This window comes from Chrysemys picta, chromosome 5, assembly GCF_011386835.1.
Source record: "Chrysemys picta bellii isolate R12L10 chromosome 5, ASM1138683v2, whole genome shotgun sequence".
Taxonomy (NCBI): Eukaryota; Metazoa; Chordata; order Testudines; family Emydidae; genus Chrysemys; species Chrysemys picta.
This window is the reverse complement of record NC_088795.1, coordinates 81,440,557-81,463,015: the sequence shown is the minus strand read 5'-3', so window position 1 is coordinate 81,463,015 and position 22,459 is coordinate 81,440,557. Positions and strand designations below refer to the sequence as shown.

The 22,459-nt window shown below is 41.9% G+C and overlaps 1 protein-coding gene across 1 annotated transcript in view; it reads left to right on the top strand.

The window, feature by feature from the left end:
- Window positions 1-22,459, top strand: part of ENPP6 (ectonucleotide pyrophosphatase/phosphodiesterase 6) — a 57,201-nt gene that overhangs the window by 12,800 nt on the left and 21,942 nt on the right. Inside the window, exon 2 of the mRNA XM_005281960.5 lies at window positions 10,704-10,883. Coding sequence (XP_005282017.2) covers window positions 10,704-10,883 — 180 coding nt within the window. The remainder of the gene's footprint in view (window positions 1-10,703; window positions 10,884-22,459) is intronic.

Sequence of the window (22,459 nt, the reverse complement as noted above, 5' to 3'; positions counted from 1 at the left end):
TACACGGCCCAAGTGTGTCTAAACCAGCTTCACTCACTCTTCCTGATTGTAGTGTCAACATAGCCATAGTCTTACAACATTATCAAGGCAGGGCCTGAGGAGGTAGTGGAATGCTATCCATGGGAGTTGCGAAGGCTTCCCAAGTCTTGGGAGGTTCTTAATTTTGTTGACCTAGGCATTCTATAAAGTATACGCCTCATGTTGTTCATCCATCAGTCTGAGACAGGGTATGGTTCTGAGTGCCAAATATTTCCCTTTGGCTCTCAAAAATGTTGTGAACATTTTGGGTTTGTTTTTACTGGAAAAACATCCCCAGAATGGAAAACAGAAAACGTGTACAACTCTAGAGATAAGTTCATATGCCACAAATTGTAGCATGGAACCTTTTACTCATCCAGTACCTAAAACCTTGTATTGCACATCTGTCTATTTATGGTACTTCTAAGAATGTGCCGGTTACCAACTAATAGTAGCAGTAGCTGGACACTAATATCTCTAGGTATTTATATATTCAGAGCTAAAAGTATAATAACCATTCAACCACTGGAAAACTGTAAAAAGTTCATATACTTTCTAGTTTACACACCATTTAGTAGAGGCATCCATTAGATCCTCTTAAAATATAGACCTTAGACCAACAGCCACTATAATCATTAATACACCAATGTAAGGGTTCATGACATCCCCTGCCACATGGTCAAATGGATCCTCCTTAGAAATGGAAAGCATGTTACTGAGCTTTCTTTCTCATCCATTTGACATAAGATTTCCACCAGTGCTGCACATTTGTGTATATTCTAGGCCAGTGAAATGTCTCCTGTAGCTCAGCTTGATTTTGGGGGATCATAACAGTATTGTAAAATCTTCATTAACAAGCTCTTCTGGGGCCACACATTGTCTGTTCACATTGTGCAGGTGTCATTTTTGCCTGGGGCCCCATAAATGGGATATTGGGAGATATGTCAAGTGCAGTTTATAAAAATAGGTACTTGCTAGTCCAACTGGTTCTAGGCAAACCTCTACAGGGTACAGCATAGGGACTGGCCTGTGTAATAGAGCTCTGATTCCAAACATCCCCAGACTGGGAGAGGTGAGGAGGTTTTCAGAATCAATATTCCAGATTGGTTTGTTCTGTTAGAGAGACCTGAGGCACAGTACTCATTTTTGTAACATTGTAGGCAACACAAGTGTCTGCTCACTTTGCACATTTAGACGCACATAAGTAAATCCCTGATTTGCACTTGCCTATTGGGAATGCATGTCAAAATCAGACCAGCACCATTTGTATCCAGATCTGAACTTCCCATAAATTGGAGATGGCAAGGCCTAATTCTGGGTCCATCTCAAGTTTTTAGGTTTGTTTCCTAAATATTTAGGAATTCCAGTACTGCTGATCAAGTTCCCCAGGGCCTAGAAACAGTGGGAGAAAAGTTTCAGGGTAGCAGCCGTGTTAGTCTGTATCCTCAAAAAGAACAGGAGTACTTGTGGCACCTTAGAGACTAACAAATTTATTAGAGCATAAGCTTTCGTGGGCTACAACCCACTTCTTGGGAGAAAAGGTTCTCTAGCAAGAACTGAAGAGGCAGTGTGCTCTAGTGGTTAGGGTATTGGACTGGAGTCAAGAACTGCTTTCAATTCCCAGACTGGTGTGTGAACTTGGCAAGTGGATTCTCTTTGTTTCCCCTCCCAGGCTTTGTTAGTTTTGCCTATTTAGGCTGTAATAGGACAGGAGATATGTCTCACTATGCATGTGCACAATGCCTAGCACAACCTCCCCCAGTTTTACTTGGGGGGAGGGGGAGACTCTAGGCACTATTGTAATACAAGTGATAAGTAATAATAAAGAAATTCCAGTGGGTCTCAGTGTCAGCTATGTTTGTCGGAAACAGAAATACCACTGGAAACTAAAAAGTGCGGAGGCACATGCAGGGCTTGTTTTATACATACTTTTACTGAAGTTTTTATAATTAAATTGTCAAAAAATCAAGTTCATTTCAGACTGAGGACTAAGCACCAGCCCAAGTTTCATCTGAACCACTCTACCCACGCCTATTGCTAAACAGGGGACATGTATCTTTTGCTACTGTAGAAGAGACAGCCCTGTTGGGTTAGGCTTAACTTTTGCAGGTCAGAGAGACCAAAGCACAAAACAAAAGAAGCAAATAAATAGTGGTGACAGGCCTTCTGTCAGCCCGGTTTTTCTAAATAAAAAATCAGCCATGTGCAGCCAAAGTGCAAACCCTTTCTAAAAAATGAGCCTTACTTTAGCCTGTTCTCTCCTTCATATGGGGAAGGTCTGGAGTGAAATCCTGTGACCACTGAAGACAGGAGTTTTGCCAATTACTTCAGTGGGGCCAGGATTTCACCCCTGTGGTCTAGGTCAGACTGCCATACACCCCAGTCCTCTGATAGGCCACTTTGGAATTTAGAAACTTCCTTAGGTTGAGCCCCACCACATGTCCCTCCTGGCTTAGTTCCCTGGAAAACCCTGCATTAAGGGGTAGCAGCTGTTCAGACAGAGAGCTTTAACTCTTTCCCTGCCCCACCCAGGATGGGATCTATGCCCTCCATTACACTGTGACTGTATTATTCCCTGGTGTTTCCTTTTATTCTATCTGCATGGTAAGGGACTCAGAAGAAAGCATATACTGTACCGACTTCACCCCAGCTGCAGGGAAACCTTTATGCAAATCTAAAAGAAAGCCACAAAGGATTGCTTGAGTGACTTGTTCCTTTCTTTGAGAGAGATCTAGAGGCTAGCTTTGGGCAACTGCTTTTCTGCCCTTTCATGTGAGGAACCCTAGGTTTCTCCTGTCTTTTATATATGTGTGTGTGTGTTTGTTTAGAAGGACACTGAATCGATATACTATGGTGTCTTCAATATGGTGACTACTATATCCAGCTCTGGCTCCATTTCATCTAACCTGCCTGATGGAGTGGGGTGGCTTACCCAGTGCCTGACTGAAACTGGGTATTGGATGCGGACCAGCTGGCTGAGGCTCAGTCTACACAAGACCAAGGAGATACTGGTAGTTTGGGAAACGCAACAGGAAGAGATGGCAGAGATTATATCAGCATCCCTTAATGACAGGGTGCACCACTGATTTGTCTCTTAGGTTAGCAATTTGGGAGTGTTCATAGATCCATTGCTGCTTAGGTATCTGACCTGAAGAAGAGCTCTGTATAAGCTCAAAAGCATGTCTATTTCACCAACAGAAGTTGGTCCAATAAAGATATTATCTCACCCACCTTGTCCCGCTAATATCCTGGGACTGACATGGCTACAACACTGCAAACAGGTATTTATTATCACCTCTGGCAAAAACAGTTTGGGTCTGTCTACACTTAAAACTCTACCGTGGCACAGCTGCAGCATGGTTCTCCCATCGCTGTAGTAAATCCACCTCCCCAAAAGGGAGTAGCTAGGCTGAAGCAAGAATTTCATACTGTCTACATGAGTACTTAGGTCAGTTAAGTACATCATTCAGGGGGGCGGGGGATTTTTCATAACCCTGAGCAACATAGGTGAATCGATCTAATTTTCTAAGGTAGCCCAGCCCTAACTTTCATCTGGGCTTGGTGAGAAATGTATCATTCCTTTCAGATGGAGAAATGTTACTTTTCTCATCAAATAGAAGTGTGACGGGTATACAAATCCCGCACTGGTTAACCAGGGATTCAGGAACTACTCTGGGCTCAGCCAGTCCCACTCCTCCACACGTGTAGGAAGTGCACCAACCAGAGGCATTAAAAGGAAGGGGAGCAGCTCATTTGGGGGTAGACCAGGGAAGAGAGCAGACCTGCAACCATCAGCTCCAGCAGAGAAGAGCTGAGGGAAAGGCAGAATCTCTCCCTTAGACAACTGCCCTCTCTGAGGGAAGGGAGGACCTCCTACAGAGACAGCCTGAGAGGGAAGCATTCCCCTCTCTCATACAAACTCCAGACTTTGTTAATCACCTTTATTTTGTTTGGACTACCAGCAGGGGAAAGCCCTAGGACTGATGTGGCCTAGGAGGGTGGGCCATACCGCAGGAAGAGGCAGTTGCCGCCCAAGAGAGCTACCACACTACACACAGCTGCCAGAGGCTGCCTTGGGGTGTGCAGCCATCCTTCACGCCACCTTAACCCAGATGGCGACTTTGGGACAATCACCGGGGGTGATGGAAAGTGGCCCAGGGAGGGTAGCCTTATGCATACCCTGGCTGTCAGAGCACTGATAGCCTTCAAAGGGCTCTGAGTCAGAGCCCCTAGCAACAACCACCCCGGTGGAAGTCATGGGCCTAAGCCCTGACCATTAGGCAATGCTACCCTACCAACTAACCACTGAGCGAGGACCGTCACAAGAGGTGAAACTCAAACTCATGACCTTCCTTCCCCCATCTAACCACACAACACCCCTCAAGAGAATCCTGAGAAATTAAACGAGGCTTGAAGCATATCTTAAACATAAACTAATCAGCACTTTGTTAGACAAGTGGGGGCAGTGACTTACACAGTCAAAGCCCCCTAAAAGAAATGAGAGGCTGTTAGCTCACGTCCCTCCTTCAACTGCAATGACAGTGGCATCATACAGGAGAGATGCATTTTCTGAAGTAGTTTAGGGCTTTACAGGTCAAAGCCAACATCTTAAACTCCACCCAGAAACAAACTGGAAGCCAGTGTTTTCTATGTGAAGTGCTACTTAGTAATGATCTGACGCAACATGCATTGAAGTCAATGGAAATAGATTTTAATGTAGGCCAGATCAGGTCTGTGTCAGTAGCCTCATTCTTGGAGCAACTTGAACTATGTAATGATCTGGGGTATAGCTCATGAATCCAGGTCGCTACTGAATGAGCAAGGGTAGTGATTTTGGAGTGGGTGCTGTTTGGGGCAGTTGATTGCGGATTTTTTAAATTTCATCCTTGGGGTCAGTATATTTTGCTGTTGGCAAAAGTGCCTAGAGCCAGTGGGGGAAAGGTGCTTGGAAGAGAGCTAAATACAGAAAATAAATGTAGCATCCTAAATTAGTTGTAGCATGTAAACGTGCAAATGCTTTTGCTGACAACCTTCCCAAAGTGTATGGTAGCCACTATATTCTTGGGAATTATCTCCTCTTCATTTTTTTCTGTTGCTTGGCAAAGGGATGTTTTTGTACTGCCATTACAGTCACTTTATTTTACTGACATCTGCATACGGCATCTGCCTTTTGCCCCATTGCTCCTCTTGAGATTGTCCAGTTAATGTTTAATTATATAGGGATGCAACAGCAGTGATAGTAACAATACAGCATGTTGTTTTCATAGCCATCTAAAAGCAGTGATGTAATTTTGCCAGGTGCCAGTCGTTAAAAAGATCACCACAATTCATTTTCTTTGGCTTGAGAAAATGCCTTGCGGTAGAAGATTTAAAGAACTTAATCTGTTTAGCTTATCAAAATGAAATATAAGAGGTGACTTGATTACCATGTACCTTCACAGGGAGAAAATACCAGGAACTAAAGGGCTCTTTAATCTAGTGAGAAAGACATAACAAGAATCAATGACTGGAGGTTAAAGCCACACAAAAATCAAATTAGAAATAAGGCATACATTTTTACAGTTCTAACGGTGGCACAAACTACCAAGGGAGATGATGGATTCTCCATCTCTTGATGTCTTTAGCTCACGACTGGATGCCTTTGTGGAAAAAATATATTAGTCAAACAAGTTATTGAGCTCTATTCAGGGCAACAGGTGAAATCTTAAGGCTAAAGCCCTGCACAGATACAAAATTTGTATCCACATCTGATCTGTGATCCACAACCATGGTCTGTGGATATCCATGATATAAAGCGGATAACTGCAGATTTGCAGGGCTCTACTTATGGCTTGTATTAAGCAGGAGGGAAGACTAGGTGATCTAAGGGTCACTTTTGGCCTTAAAAATCTATGAATCTGAAAAATATTTTAAATGATCTTTTGTGCTTACTCCTTATAATAAAATCTATTGCAAGTTTGAAACTTCAGTTTCCCCACCATCACCCATTATGGGTGTATTGTAATAGTTTATTGTAGGAGCATGAACATCTGCATATTTTTAAATTGCAGCAACAGAGGTTTAGGTTGGACATTAGGAAAAACTTGCCTAGGGAGGTTGTGGAATTTCCATCATAGGAGACTTTTAAGAGCAGGTTAGACAAACACCTGTCAGGGATGGTCTAGACCAGATGTGGGCAAACTACGGCAAACTTCCATCCTGCCCGGCCCCTGAGCTCCCATCTGGGGAGCCTAGTCCCCGGCCCCTCCCCCACTGTGCCCCCTCCTCCGGCAGCCACGCCACTGCGTGGGCTGCACTCTGGCCCGCCGCTCCTGCAGGACAGCGTGGACAGCGCAGCTGGTTCTGGCCGGGTGTCGTGGCTGCGAGCTCCTGCTGCTGGTAAGGGGGCGGAGAGCGGGGTTGTTGGCTAAGGGAGCAGGGGGTTCTGCGGGGCAGTCAGGGAGGAGGGGGCGGTTGGATGGGGTGGAGTTTCGGGGGGGGGCGGTCAGGGGATGGGGAAAAGGGAGGGTTGGGAGTGGGAGTCCCAGGGGGCCTGTTGGGGGGTGGGGATGTGGATAGGGGTCAGGAGGGCAGTCAGGGGACAGGGAGTGGGGGGGTTGGATAAGGGGGTGGGATCCCGGGGGGCAGTTGGGGCGGGGGGTCCTGGAGGGGGTGGTCAGGGGATGAGGAGCAGAGGGCGGTTGGATAGGGGGTGGGAGTCCCCGGGGGGCTGTCAGGGGGCGGGGATGTGGATAGGGGGCGGGGCAGTCAGGGGACAGAGAGCAGGGGATTGTATAGGGGGTGGGGGTCCCGGGTGGGGGCGGTCAGGGGACAAGGAGTGGGGGGGAGGGGGTTGGATGGGTTGGGGTTTCTGAGGAGGGCAGTCAGGGGGCAGGAAGTGGGAGGGGGAGGATGGGGGTGGGGGCCAGGCTGTTTGGGAAGGCACAATCTTCCCTACCTGGCCCTCCATACAGTTGCGCAACCCCGATGTGGCCTTCGGGCCAAAAAGTTCTAGACAATACTTAGTCCTGGTCTAGACAATATTTAGTCCTGTCATGAGTGCAGGGGACTGGACTAGATGACCTCTCGAGGTCTCTTCCGGTCCTATGATTTTATGTGGGAACTCTGCAGAGTCCAGCTCATTCTGTAGATTTTTGCAGAATACAAAGAGCAGGTTAGAGCTGCTTTTCCTTTACAAAATGTGATGAGAGCTTTGAGAATGAAAACTGATGTCCCATGGCCTTGTTGAGCTTGCAGTTAAAAAAAAAAATTTGAATCCATAGCAATGTGAACTTCTCACTGATCTGAATAATTCTCTGCTCTCTGTTTAACAAACAATTAATTAAACCTCACAGCAACCCTGTTAGGAAAGTATTATTCTACCTACCAGATAGGTGGATAAACTGACAGCAATAGTATATTGACCCTTAAACTCCTAAATCATGGGTTCAAATCCAACCCAAATCCATGGAGGCTGAAGATCATTGTTATATGAAGGCTCTTTGGTAGCCTTAGTCCTGTTCCCAGTGAAGAGATCATATTACACAGAAAGTGATTGCAAATGGCACAAATAGGCAATCTGGCTACCAGCTTCCAATACAGGCCAGGCCTGAATGGATCTGGAGACTGAACTACTCTTCCTAGTTGCGGGAGTGGTTGCTCCTATGCAGGGTAATACAGGGGTGGATGATATCAGGAAGCATGTGCTATTGCTGTTGGTATTGTGACTGTTCTGTGGATAAACAGAAGTGTTAACTCTCTAGAGCTTTCAGGCTCACACCATTCACAAGCTCAAAATTTACTTAGCGGGATGAGCACCCAGTGGCACAAACTTCAGGAATCAGAACTGCCACTCTATTCTACTACAACGAGTGAGGTTGGTTATGGAGATGGAGACCCTGTATGCACCGGGGATGGACTTCATGCAGACTCTGCACAGTCTCACAAGCGAGTTGGAGACAGACCAGGGAAGGGGGTGGATTTCTTCCCCCAACCCTCTGCATAGTTTCCCCATACAAAGGCTGTTTCTACTGTTATAATGGAGGGAGTTTGTAGATAGCAATAAGTATGTCTATGACCTATGGGCAATCACAGACCTCAGTGAAACTGATGAGCATGTTAGCTGCCTTTCATTCAGCCTAAATGGAGCAATTAAATGCCGCCTGGTTTAGTGATAGCTGAAACAATAAAATCCACTGCCCAAGTCACAGAACAGCATGGTATGGTTGCAGTAGAAGCGGAGCCTTAAGGCCAATGGCTAGAACTGAGAGCAAATGCAGAGACTGGGAACAGATTGGATTGCAGCTCATGTCTCTGTGTGTGTCAGAAGGAGAAAGCCAAAAACAGAAAAGCAGCCAGGAGACCACAATAGAAGCGCTGGTGAGCCCTGAGGAGGAAGCCAAGAGAAAGAGCTTCTTTTGGGCCGAATGGGAATTAGGAACAAGGAAAATAGCTCCTGTCTGTTCCTACCACATTCAGGAAACAGGACTTTGTGTACATTCTTTATAAATAAATAGGATTACACCCAAGAAACTACTATAATCAATTTCAGTTCCTAACGGAAACAACCCATCAAGCTCTGAAGATGGGCTGACCACTCAGGCCAAAAAAGGCAACAGTATTTTGGCTCTATGCAGAGCAGGAGAGATCAGAGGGTGGGCAGAAGGTGCATTACAAGGGAATAGACTTGAAGGATACCATAAAACATTTAACCAGTTGCACGCTACTGGATGTATGTGGAACAAATCATTCATCAAGGGGTGCCTCATGTCACAGCTATGACACTTTGAAATGCTACTGAAATATTGCCACTTCACGCAGCAGCTCACAGGACTGGGCCCATTCCATGGCTATGCCTGTATTGCTATTCCCAGAATAACTCTTTCCAGAGACAAGACACTGAAGTGCAACTATTATGTATCACGCTGGGTGTGCAACTGTTTGGGAGGTCCAGCAGGTATTTTTTTCAAAAGAGGAATTTTTTGAAGTTATAAAATTCTTAAAATTAAAAATAAACCGCATGCTACTTTCCCACTTTCGGGGGGGGGGGGGGGGGGGGAAGAAGTGCAGGGGTCGGGTTGGGGGAGAAATAGCTTGTGTCATTAATTCAATATATAACACATAGTAGAGAAAGTGATTTAAAAACTCTTCTCAAAACCATATGTACTCAAAGGATATGAAATCCTCCACTCAAAAGATCTCATTTTAAAAATAATGTTGAGGTTATTTTAGTTGAAACTGCTACACTTGTTCTCACAATAATCAAAACCTGTTATCTTGGTCCTTGCAATATCTCTGACTCACAGGCTAATGATGAAAGTGTCTCACACATACATCAGTTGTTGTTTTTTTAAGATGCATAAATCATGAACTTTCAGTGCAACTTAATCTTGAACATTGCCTTTTAAAAAAGCCAAGCTAGTGATTAACTTTTAAAATACAGTATTCTATCTTCTGGTAATGCATGGAAATTACAGACACCCATCAAGAAATATGTGAACCTAGTTTCTTTTGTTGTATTATAAATTTACAACAAACTTCTATCAAAAACTATACTGAGCTTGTTTGGCAAAATACCGTAAACTCATCTCCAATGGATGCTAGTCAAATTGTGTCACAAAGATTTCAAGTGAAGCAATGCTGATTTGAACATCTCTGTGACTAAGCTACCTCCCATTATTTTTTCTTTGCTTTGGCACCATCAATCAAGCAACACTTAGAATCATAGAATCATAGAATATCAGGGTTGGAAGGGACCTCAGGAGGTCATCTAGTCCAACCCCCTGCTCAAAGCAGGACCAATTCCCAACTAAATCATCCCAGCCAGGGCTTTGTCAAGCCTGACCTTAAAAACCTCTAAGGAAGGAGATTCCATCACCTCCCTAGGTAACCCATTCCAGTGCTTCACCAACCTCCTAGTCAAAAAGTTTTTCCTAAACCTCCCCCACTGCAACTTGATACCATTACTCCTTGTTCTGTCATCTGTTACCACTGAGAACAGTCTAGATCCATCTTCTTTGGAACCCCCTTTCAGGTAGTTGAAAGCAGCTATCTGGGCTAAGTAATGCAGGGTGTACATTATACACATGAGGCCAGAGAGGATCTATAGGAGTGGGTTACCATGGCTGAGTCAAACCCAACTGGAAGAAAGCTCTTGAGTTTTAATCCTGGCTCTGCTGCTGACTCACCATGTTGCCTTAGGTAAGTCATGGGCCCAGAGATTTTTAAACTGGCTTCTAATTGTGTATGCCACTTATGTGCCCTACTGTAGAACCTCATTCTCATTTATACTTAGGCCCCTTTACACCACTCTGGCAATGTAAGGAAACCTTAAAATGGGTAAATGTAAAGGGCCCTCGAGGTAAAGGGGCCTCGGTGTCTCTGATCACTAGGACTAGATTTTCAGAAAGGTTGACTATCCACAGCTCCAAATAAGGTCAAAGGGAGCTGCCGGTTCACATTATCTCTGAAAGCCCAGGCCCTATGTGTATAAATATTAGGGACCCAAAAACGGAGGCACCTGGAATTAGAAGCCACTATTTTCAAGAGTTTAACATCTGTAAAATGGGAAGAATAACTATTATCTTGCCTAATTCACCAAGGCATTGTGAGGATTCATTAGCTATTGTTTTTCCAGTACTTTGGAAATAGAAAGTGGCAGATAAGTGCTAAGAATGAGAATCTAAACACACTCTTTTCCTTTTTAGGTCGCCACTGTGAAGTCCATCAGATGACTGGAAACTACATGTGGGAGCCAAGTACAAATACATCTTTTGACATTGGTGTGAATAAAGAGAGCCTGTTACCTCTTTGGTGGAATGGATCGGAGCCTTTGTGGGTCACCATGACGAAAGCAAAGAAGAAAGTTAATATGTATTACTGGCCTGGTTAGTATCTCTCAATGCAGTTCCTCAAAACCACCATCTAATGTTGCATCTTTAAAAATTATGGACAGCACTGTAGGATGATTCTGGAATACCTTGCAGGTATGAAATGGAAACAACAATTGCAAGTAGGTTTTTTAACACTCACACATGTCAATTCTATTTAATTTTTTAGCATTTTTGATTAAAATATGCACATGCTAAAGATTATATTAAAGTAACTATTAATGCTTTAGCTTACAAAAACAACAGGAAATAACTAAACCTTTACTTTTAATAGGAAACACTCAGTCTGCCTAGGAAACACATATGGTGTATAGAGTAAGAACAAGCACTTTTCGTTGCCTCCCAGCATTGACACTCTGGTTACCTTTTCCAGACCTGAAGAAGAGCTCTGTGAAGCTCAAAAGCTTATCCCTTCCCCAACAGAAGTTGGTCCAATAAAAGTTATTACCTCCCCCACCTTGTGTGTCTCATATCCTGGGACCAACATAGCTACAACACCACCGCAAACATCATCGCTATCAGATGGAAATGTTACATATATGCCCCATGGGCAAGTTACAAATACACATATGCAAGGCACTTAACTTTTCACTTCGTGACTTTTTATCATTTTAACACTGTAGTCCAAGCATTGCATTAACATACTTTTATATACATATGATTTACTAGAGGATCACACATCAGAATCACAGAGTTGGAAATCTCCAGTATCAGTGGGCACAGCAGGAGAAACTGACCCACTTGTTCGGGCTCACTGCCACTTTATCTCATCCCCTCACACTACAGTCACGTCCTCCTAGCACAATGCTGCATAACAACATTCAAGAGAAAGGACAATACTTCACAGGAACAGACCAAAATGGCAACACAAGATAGTTTATGTTCCACATGCTGACAGTCAGAGAAATTAGCCAAATCACTGCTATGTTACTGAGCAAAGAAGGAAACTTTGTATTGAAACATTGTTCTGTGGGCCCAATTACACAAATATTTGCTACCAGCAGCAGTGCCTACTTTCTGAGCACTCAAAACCAAAGCCTATTTTTATGGAAATGCACTGTGGAATTTAACACGTATGAAACCAATATGCTTCTGTAGAAATGTAATAGTCATCTATAGAAATTGCTCTATAGAATTTAATAATTTGTAAAGGCTTTTATTTTTTTAAACATCCTACAGAATTTTATAGCTTGGATTTAATTCTCTTAAATTCTATAGGAAGCTTAAAAAAACCTATGGAAATCTTATCATTTTCTATTGCATGCCACAGGACTTTTCCCTAAGGGAGACCTCTACCATCTCTTTCACTCTATGCTGAGTGTGTTGTTTTTGAGCAATGTTCTCTGAGGAAGAGATGGGCATGGGACATATATACTATGCCCAGCAGAAAACTAACGGATTTTGGAATGTACCTACTTTTTTCCATTGATCGTGCTGTATATCCTGGAGAGTTAGTAGTGCATCTATGAACGTGTTTTACCTGTGGCACCTGCTGCTAGGCACCATGAGTGAAATCCTGTCCCTAGTGAAATCATGGGGCGTTTTGCCATTGACTTCAGTAGTGCCAGGATTTCACTCACAGATTAGGATTGCTATAATATTTCAATTATCTATAGCCCTTACAGCACGCATCTTAGGTAGAGTTATTATGGCAAAGCACTTAAGCAGATGCTTAATTGTAAGCATATGAATAATCCCAATGAAAACATCTACTTTAACGGCGGGGCCAAGGTGACCCTTAAGCTAATAGGATTCTATGGAAAAGTAATAGGGTTCTATAGAATTCACTCTAAATACAATAGAATATAATAAAGAATGAGATTTTTTTAACCATTTTATAGAATTCCCTAGCAAGGTATAGAATGCTCTTTTAAATTCTATGGAGCTGTTAACATTCAAAAGTAGGGCTGTCAAGCGATTAAAAAAATTAATCGTGATTTATCTGCGATTAAAAAAATAAAATTGCGTTGTTAAACCATTTCTTTAAATATTTTTGGATGTTTTCTACATTTTCAAATAAATTGATTTCAATTACAACACAGAATACAAAGTGTACAGTGCACACTTAATATTGTTATTTTTTATTACAAATTTTGCACTGTAAAAAAAAAAAGAAATAGTATTTTTCAATTCACCTAATACAGGTACTGTAGTGCAATCTCTTTATCATGAAAGTTGAACTTACAAATGTAGAATTATGTACAAAAAAATAACTGCACTCAAAAATAAAATAATGTCAGACTTTAGAGCCTACAAGTCCACTGAGTCCTACTTTAGCCAATTGCTCAGACAAACAAGTTTGGTCACAATTTGCAGGAGATAATGCTGCCTGCTTCTTTTTTACGTCACCTGAAAGTGAGAACAGGCATTCGCATGGCACTGTTGTAGCTGGAGTCACAAGATATTTATGTGCAAGATGCGCTAAAGATTCATATGTCTCTTCATGCTTCAACCACCATTCCAGAAAACATGCGTCCATGCCTACGACAGTTTCTGCTCGATAATGATCCAAAGCAGTGCGGACCAACGTATGTTCATTTTCATTATCTGCAGTGGTGCAAGTAGAAATAATTTCTTGCCGGTACTGCACTCATGGGAGGGACACAAGGTGGGGGGCACGTGACTTCCCCACGTTATCCTCCATGTGACTCCTCCCCACCCCATCCCCAGCCCAGGGCCCCCACACTCTCCCTGTCACCTCTGATACTCCCCTTTATATATATATACACACACACACATCATCATGCTTAACTACTCATTTTCCTCCCCAAATATGTAGTATTCAGTCTGTTTATATGGAATATGGTGAGGAGCCATTTCAGCGTATGTATGAATTATTAAAAGACAAATTTTAAGTAGAAGTGTATCCTAAACTGCTTTATGATATTGTACCCAAACATTGCATTTCAATAGGGGATTCAACTTCCTTTATAGGAACAGACTCCTGAAACTCTTACCAGCCCACAAAAGTGGTCCATAGTCATGCAAATAGTCCCATTGTCTTCAATGGGATTGATCAAATGATTAAGGGTTTACAGGATTAGGTTCCAAGTTTGTAAATTGTTCTGAATAAAACTGACAATGCTTGAGCTGTCAGATCAGAAGGAGCTTCTTTTGAATAAAGGTGGGCAGATGTGTGATAAGTCTTAGCTCCGTTGTTAAGATGAGGAACATATTTTCAGCAAAGTTCTTGGCAGATGCCTGAGGCAGCTGGGTGGTTTAAGGTTGTCAGTGTCCGCAATTATAATCTTCACTTATAGTTCTCTCATCCACAAAGCTGGAAAATGAGGCATTTGTTTTCTTTGTTTTGCTGCTCCAGTTCCAGTTAACAAAATGCATGTTACACTAGTTTGGCTGCAAAGAAGAATTCTATGTACACTGGGGACAACACCTGATTCCCATCAGGCTGCAGAACTGGGCTGACAGAATCCAAACATCGTCTGGTCAGTGCAAGCAGAGGCATTCGTCTAATGATTTGGACTTGATGTGATGCAACATGGATGCCATGGATAGTTCAGCTCAATGGGGAGAAACAGAAGAAAAAACACTGTTTAAACACATTTCGTCCCCCCACCTCTCCCTTTTTGAGGACTCCTGACCAATGTAACAGCACAATACATATGCTAACAAACTTAAACAAAGCCTTTGTTTAAGTTTGTTAGCATATGTTTTGTGCTATTAAAGCCATATAAAGAATGAATGTTCTCCCTAGCCGTGTTCTGCTCCTTTAAGGAGCAGAGTGCTGGTCCCACCCTCCGGGGGGAGGGAGGCTAGTCCCAAGTATTTCCACTACCCCGTACCTGCTAAAAATCTCTTGCCGGTACTGTATATTGGAGGGTACTGCCCTACTTGCACCCCTGATCATCTGAGTCAGATGCCACCCACAGACAGTTGGTTTTCTTTTTTGGTGGTTCAGGTTCTGTAGTTTCCGCATTGGAGTGTTGCTCTTCTAAGATTTCTGAAAGCGTTCTCCACATCTTGTCCCTCTCAGATTTTGGAAGGCACTTCAGATTCTTAAATCTTGGGTCGAGTGCTGTAGCTATTTTTAGAACTCTCACATTTGTACCTTCTTTGCATTTTGTCAAATCTGCTGTGAAAGTGTTCTTAAAACGAACAGGTCATAATCCAAGACTGCTATAATATGAAATATGTAGCAGAATGCAGGTAAAACAGAACAGGAGACATACAATTCTTGCCCCAGGAGTTCAGTCAGAAATTTAATTAAAAAAATACTTTTTTAACGAGCATCATCAGCATGAAAGCATGTCCTCTGGAATGGTGGCTGAAGCATGGAAGGGGCATACAAATGTTTAGCATATCTGGCATATAAATACCTTGCAACGCTGGTGCCATGTGAACTCCTGTTCACACTTTAAGGTGACATTGTAAATAAGAAACAGGCAGCAGTATCTCCCGTAAATGTAAACAAACTTGTTTGTCTTAGTGATTGGCTGAACAAGAAGTGGGCTGAGTGGACTTGTAGGCTCTAAAGTTTTCCATTGTTTTGTTTTGGAGCGCAGTTATGTAACAACAACAAAAATCTACATTTGTAAGTTGCATTTTCACAATAAAGAGATTGCACTACAGTACTTGAATGAGGTGAATTGAAAAATACTATTTCTTTTGTTTATCATGTTTACAGTACAAATATTTGTAATAAAAATAATAATATTAGCACTGTACACTTTGTATTTTGTCTTGTAAATGAAATCAATATATTTGAAAATGTAGAAAAACATCCAAAACTATTTAATAAATTTCAATTGATATTCTATTGCTTAACAGCACGATTAATTTTGTTGAGTTAATTGCATGAGTTATCAGCAATTAATCGACAGCCCTATTAAAAAGGTATAATTTTCTATTAATTTCTACAAGATTTTTCCATAAGGTGAATTATCCAGAAATAGGGGAAGAAAGAAGGGCTGGGACAGACAGATACAGAAAGGCGGCAAAGCAGAAGTGATGGTTTAAAACTACTAAGGGTGCATGTTCCATACAGTTTTCACACTCAGAATTATGTGACCTCCCAACATTTGATTTTTGTTAGGGTATAGTATGGGGCAACTTTGCTTAGCAGTGGATAGTGGATCTTGGAAATTTGTTGCAGGTTCTGATCAGGAAAAATTTGGGATGCTCTAACGGTCACAGAGAGGTAGGCCAGATTCATTGTGCTTGGTACTGGGAGATATAATTTGCCTTCTGATCAATAATAAAAATTAATCCAAACAGACATTCATATACAAAACAAGTGCCATCTAGCTAACAAGCAGGACTACACTTTCCTCATAAGAATCAGACCATTATGAGACATGAATTTTGGGTCTAAAACATGGAAATATGAAAGGGAGGATGCTGAAGTTATGTATGAAGCTCAGTGTTCAAGAGAAGCTAATCTAAAAAGTTAGTAATTAAGACCATAGAAAGCAGGAAAGTCCTCTGTTGTGAATAATCATCTATCACTTTATCTGTGAGGATGCAAAAAATAAGAAAGCTAAAATGCAGGCGGAGTTTATCTGAGTGGAAACATAAAAGCAAAAGAATCCCCACCAATAGGGCTCCTAATTGCTGTCCGTGATAAAACATCAGTGTTCTAAGCATTTGGTTTTATGGAACACTTGCTCCTTCCTAATCACTACACAAAGAGGCCTGTTTCAGGGATGAGCAAACACAATTTATTAAGCAGTTTCCGTTCTCCCAGTCTTTATCTATGGGCGAAATATCATTTATCCTTTAAATGATTTGCTGCTAAGTAATGTACAGCAAATTGTATTGTATCTGAAATGAAATGTATGGCCCTATGTACCCACTAATTCAGTGGACCATGGCACTTCAGAGGATTGCTACTGTATTTTAGCTGTAGCAGAAACATGGCAGTAAAAGGATTAAAGTTCTCTTTCTTCTTTTCTCAGTGAGTTATGAGGTGGATTTTAACCAATAACCCTGTAGCTGCCCAATTTTTCAACTATATAGCCAAGTTTGTTTTAAGTGAAGTATAGAGGCCTCTATTTTAAATGCGATAAAGAAAAAAAAACCCCACCATTTTCCATTTAAACAAGATATTTTCCAGACCTTTGTGCAAGTCTGGAAAGTTTTCAGAACTTTCTGTTATGACACTTAACGTCCAACTGTTAAATCAATATTTAGAAATGCAAGTTAGGGCTGGTCCACACTAACCCCCCACTTCGAACTAAGATACGCAACTTCAGCTACGTGAATAACATAGCTGAAGTCGAAGTATCTTAGTTCGAACCTACCGCGGGTCCACACGCGGCAGGCAGGCTCCCCTGTCGACTCCGCGTACTCCTCTCGCGGAGCAGGAGTACCGGCGTCGACGGCGAGCACTTCTGGGATCGATCCGGGATCGATTTATTGCATCTAGACAAGATGCGATAAATCGATCCCAGAAGATCGATTGCTTACCGCCGGACCCGGAGGTAAGTATAGACGTACCCTTAGAAATGGCAGAGGTTCAAGTCTCTGTGTCAAATAAAGAAAGATGCAGACTAGCATCTACATCATTGTGAAAGGGGTCCTCATTCCTGCCCCAATCCCAGAAGTTTAGTATTTTAAAACAGTAGGTCAGTGCTGTGCAAAATGGTGCAACAAAAATATCTGAAATTAGAGCTGTGCATACAAAGCAAAATTTCTTTTTCACAATCAGTTGAATTTTAAAACACATTCACTTTACCTGGTTTTGCACATTTCTTATGTTTGCTTTCCATTGATGATACAGTGAACAAGTTTACCAGCAGTTATGATCATGGACACAGTGAATTTTAAGTAATTACTGAGTGTTCATAGCAAGAAAATTATGATTTTGTAAGAAGAAGCCTGATTTTAAATTATGTTAGAGAAAGAGGGAATAAAAACATATCATGTGACTTTGGTGTCTCATCTAAGCAGCCTGAATTTCAAATATTTAATGATCTCAATGAACTGCTCACATACAGACCAAGAAGTAGTAGCAGAAATTATTTCTGTCTGTAACTACCCTATCATGCTGATCACTTGGCAGTCTAGAAACAGCTAAGAAAGATATCTGAGCAACTAAGTTACACACAGCCCAAGGAGGTTAATACTGTAAACAAAAATTTAGAAAATAACTCTGAAAAACTACATTTGAGGAAACTGCAACCTGTTTGAAGACAATATGTTCACAGAAAAAGAGGTTAAATTAATCAAATTGAATATATTTGTTATGCATGTTAGTCACCCTACCTGAAACACTCTGACTCAAAGTTGAGCCTGTTTGAATCTGTAATTCTAGATCAGGCCCATTACAGAGATAGGGCCAAACCACAAAATTCTGGTCTGGATTTGGATCCAGACTTCTCCTAAATGCAAGGGACAGAGGAGAAGTTGGATCAGAAGTTCCAGTTCAGGCCTGTCTCTGTATAACACTAATAATACATGCCCAAACATAGGGAGATGCTATGCTCCGTCATGATATTTGAGATCAGCTGCAGCCCAGTGCTCTTCTGCCAGTAACTACTGGAGGAAAGAAGCTTTCAGTGAAGCACTGCTAGCTCTAGAATTCATTCTGTCCCTTGGTGAACCAGAGTTCAAGTTAGTCAGCCTTCAATTCATGAGATGAGGCTCCCTTGTTTGCTCAAGCATTTGCTTGAGGCTGGGTTAGATAGGTATTGAGTGTCTGGCATGGATAATAATGGGGGTTGTTCACTGTTGCTCTCAGTTACATGTAGCATTCAATGTTTTAATTGCTATGTAAATATACTTAGTGGCTGTATTATGGGCCCAATATTTATGTATAAATTAAATCCAGTTACAGGTAAAAGAGACAAAAATGGAGAAAAAGCCCTTGCTAATAAAGCTAAGTGGATTCAGCCCTTGTCTTGGAAGTGTATAGACTGCTAAGCCAAATTTTTAATTACTCTATTTAATATAGGCCAGCAGCCTTAAAACCACCACCATCTAAGTAGACAGGACCAAACATCAGCAGGGACTTACTACAACAGCCGGGCAAATACTAATTTTTTTGGTTTATTGGCAATTTCAAAGAACTGGGAAAGAACAAAGTTCTGCTTAGATTTTGAGCATTTTTAGCAATTTTGAATCATTCACATTAAATTGTAGGAAATAGTGAACTAAAAAAGTAGTTTTGAACGGAAAAAAATCAAAGTGTTTCATTTACAAAATGTCTAACTAAAATGTTTCACAAAAAGAACAGGAGTACTTGTGGCACCTTAGAGACTAACAAATTTATTAGAGCATAAGCTTTCGTGGACTACAGCCCACTTCTTCGGATGCTGTAGTCCACGAAAGCTTATGCTCTAATAAATTTGTTAGTCTCTAAGGTGCCACAAGTACTCCTGTTCTTTTTGCGGATACAGACTAACACGGCTGCTACTCTGAAACCTAAAATGTTTCAGTGTTTTTGGGGGGAGTAGGGAGTAGGGGAGGTTCAAGAGGATTAATTTGGCAAAACTAACATGAACTTGTAAAAGATTTTGGTGTCACTGATCTGCATTTTTTTTTTTTTTGCTGAAAAAATGCTTCAGTCAAAAATTTTTGTCCAGCTTTATTGACTACCCAGACTTCCTATAGTACATCTCTGTGCTACTGTTGTAGAAGACTATTTAAAACAGAGATTGAATCTATAGCCTATCATATGGATTATGCCATTCATCAATTCTAAATAAGTGTACCATGAGGCATATGGCCACACCACACATGTACCTGGTTGATGGCCATATATTCAACTCATATGGGTCAGTGAAGTGTTTGTAATTCCATGTGATAAATACACTATAGTGAGGAGTGCATCAGAAATGCCATAGATTAAGGCCAAATTTTTCAAAAGTGGTTGTTTAAAACTAGGCTTCTAAATTCATATTGAAGCATGTAAATAAGTTGCCTGATTTTCAAAATTTGAGCACTAACCAATATCAGTTGAGTTCAATGGGAGCTACTAGGGGCTCAGCACTCTTCAACTTCTTTACATAGGCACTTAAATAAGGATTTAGGAGCCTAACTTTAGGCACACACTTTTGGAAATCTTGGCCTGAGTAGATAGATCACAATATGTCAAAATATTAAATTCAGTATACTGATCTTGAAGTAATATCATAGAATTATAGGACTGAAAGGGCCCTCAAGAGGTGATCTAGTCTTGTCCCCTGCACTCATGGTAGGACTAAGTATTATCTAGACCATCCGTGACAGGTGTTTGTCTAACCTGCTCTTAAAAATCCCCAATGATGGAGATTCCACAATCTCCCTAGGCAATTTATTCCAGTGCTTAACCACTCTGACAGTAAGGAAGTTTTTCCTAATGTCCAACCTAAACTGCCCTTGCTGCAACTTAAGGCCATTGCTTCTTGTCCTATCCTCAGAGATCAAGGAGAACAATTTTTCTCCTTCCTCCTTGTAACTGCCTTTTATGTACTTATATGTGGTCCACAATGCCAAAGGATTCATATCTGCAGCTATGGAGAAGCATCAATGTGTCAGTATAGCCTGCTTTATTTGGGTATTTTGTATTTTTCCTTGCAACCCAGCATTGTGAGTTGGTAATATGAGCTCAACCAGGCTGAGATGCAGAAAACTGACAAATGGCTTTTTTTGAGAGTCCTATTAAGCAACTGTGACTGTGGTTGCTGGAGAGTCCACACTGAGATTGCTCAACCAGGGCAAATGGAAAAGAATAGGGCAGACGATCCCCAAACTGGTGGTTTATTCCATAATTAGATTTCATCAATCTGCAGGGGTAATCCAGAGTAGATCTGGAGACCTCAGTCTTGTGACTTAGACTTTCCCTGATAAATTTTAAGCGGATCTGAGATAAAACAGGATCAGGCCCGACTTCCTTTATAGCTGAAACAAGCTGTGGTCACAGCAGGGCTTCCTTGGCTGAAGAATAGGTAATGTATATTGTTGCTTTGAAGCTAATCCCTATTTCCTAGGCATACACTGGTAACTAGTTGTATTCATTAGGCAATTATCCAAACAGTTCATAGGTAGTCTACTACAAATTTCAAAGAGGAACGAAGACAATAATATTATTACACCTCAAGTCCAATATAAATGATAATATCCTCTTTTGATCTTTGAATCAATAGAATACAGTATGAAATAGTATAGAGAGGAACAGAAGTTTAGCACTTATAAGATAATTAGCAGCTATAAGTTTACCTAGAAGATTCAGATAAACACAGACAAATACAATTAGTATCTATTCTTAATTCTCTAACAATACACGCCTACATTTCAAGGACTCTAGTCTATTTAATATGGCTTTACTAACTATCTATAAGGAATGGCCCTGTTCACCATTTCAATACTCTTCTAATATGTCCTTAAGGGTTGTTTTCAGGTCACGTAGGCTGCTGGTTACTTAACCCTCACTGGCTCAGCATCACAGCAACAAACAGTGCTGTGCATAGGCACTGACTCCATGGGCTCTCTGGGGCAGGAGCACCCCTGGGGAAAAAATGGTGGGTGCTGAGCACCTACCGGCAGCCACCCTACCAGAACCTCCCCCTCTGCCCAGCACCTCCTGCCCACCGGTGGGCCCCACCAATCAGTGCCTCCTCCTCCCTCCCAGCGTCAAGAGGCGCTGGAGAGGAGGGGAGAGGAGTGAGGGCACAGTGGGCTCGGGGGAGGGGGCGGAACTGGGTGTGGAAAGGGTGGGGAAGGGAAGAGGCAGGGTAGGGGCGGAGCCAGAGTGGAAAAAAAGCAGGGAGGGGTGCGGCCTTGGGGGAAAGAGTGGAGTGGGGGTGGGGCCTGGGTGAAGTACCCACCAGCAGATTAAAAACTCAGCGCCAATGGTGTTGTGTAACCTTATTTCCTCCTACAACAGAATCCAGCTCCCAGCATTCCTTAAAGCATAGTTCTTTAATCCCAAAGGTTTAGCAAAGTGGCCCAAATTGTGGCAGTTTCAGAGTGCTGCTAACACCACTTTAGGGTAGAAAAATAATCTCTCTTGTTGACCTAGCAACATCTCAAAATATTTTACTACATATTAGTCTGGAAAAGAGAAGACAGGGGACATGATAACCATTTTCAAGTACATAAAAGGTTGTTATAAGGAGGAGAGAAAAGAATTGTTCTTAACCTCTGAGGTAGGACAAGAAGCAATGGGCTTAAATTGCAGCAAGGGAGGTTTAGGTTGGACATTAGGAAAAACTGTTAGGGTGGTTAAGCGCTGGAATAAATTGCCTAGGGAGGTTGTGGAATCTCCATCATTGGAGATTTTTAAGAGCAGGTTACACAACACCTATCAGGGATGGTCTAGATAATACTTAGTCCTGCCTGAGTGCAGGGGACTGGACTAGATGACCTCTAAAGGTCCCTTCCAGTCCTATGATTCTACGCCATGAAGCCATTTTGCAAAAGACCTCTCTCTCTCTCTGTATTCTGGGAATATCCCAAGAAGTATATATTGCTGTGGCTCCCGGGTGTTTAAAGCTAAATTGCATGAATTTTGTGTCACTGAGCCGTATACTTATAAATATTAATGTCACCCACTAGTGCAGTAACCAGACATAAAAAAACTTGCTCTCCTGTGTTAAGAGCCCATGTTCTCCTATAGGATATGTTGCCACAAGTTG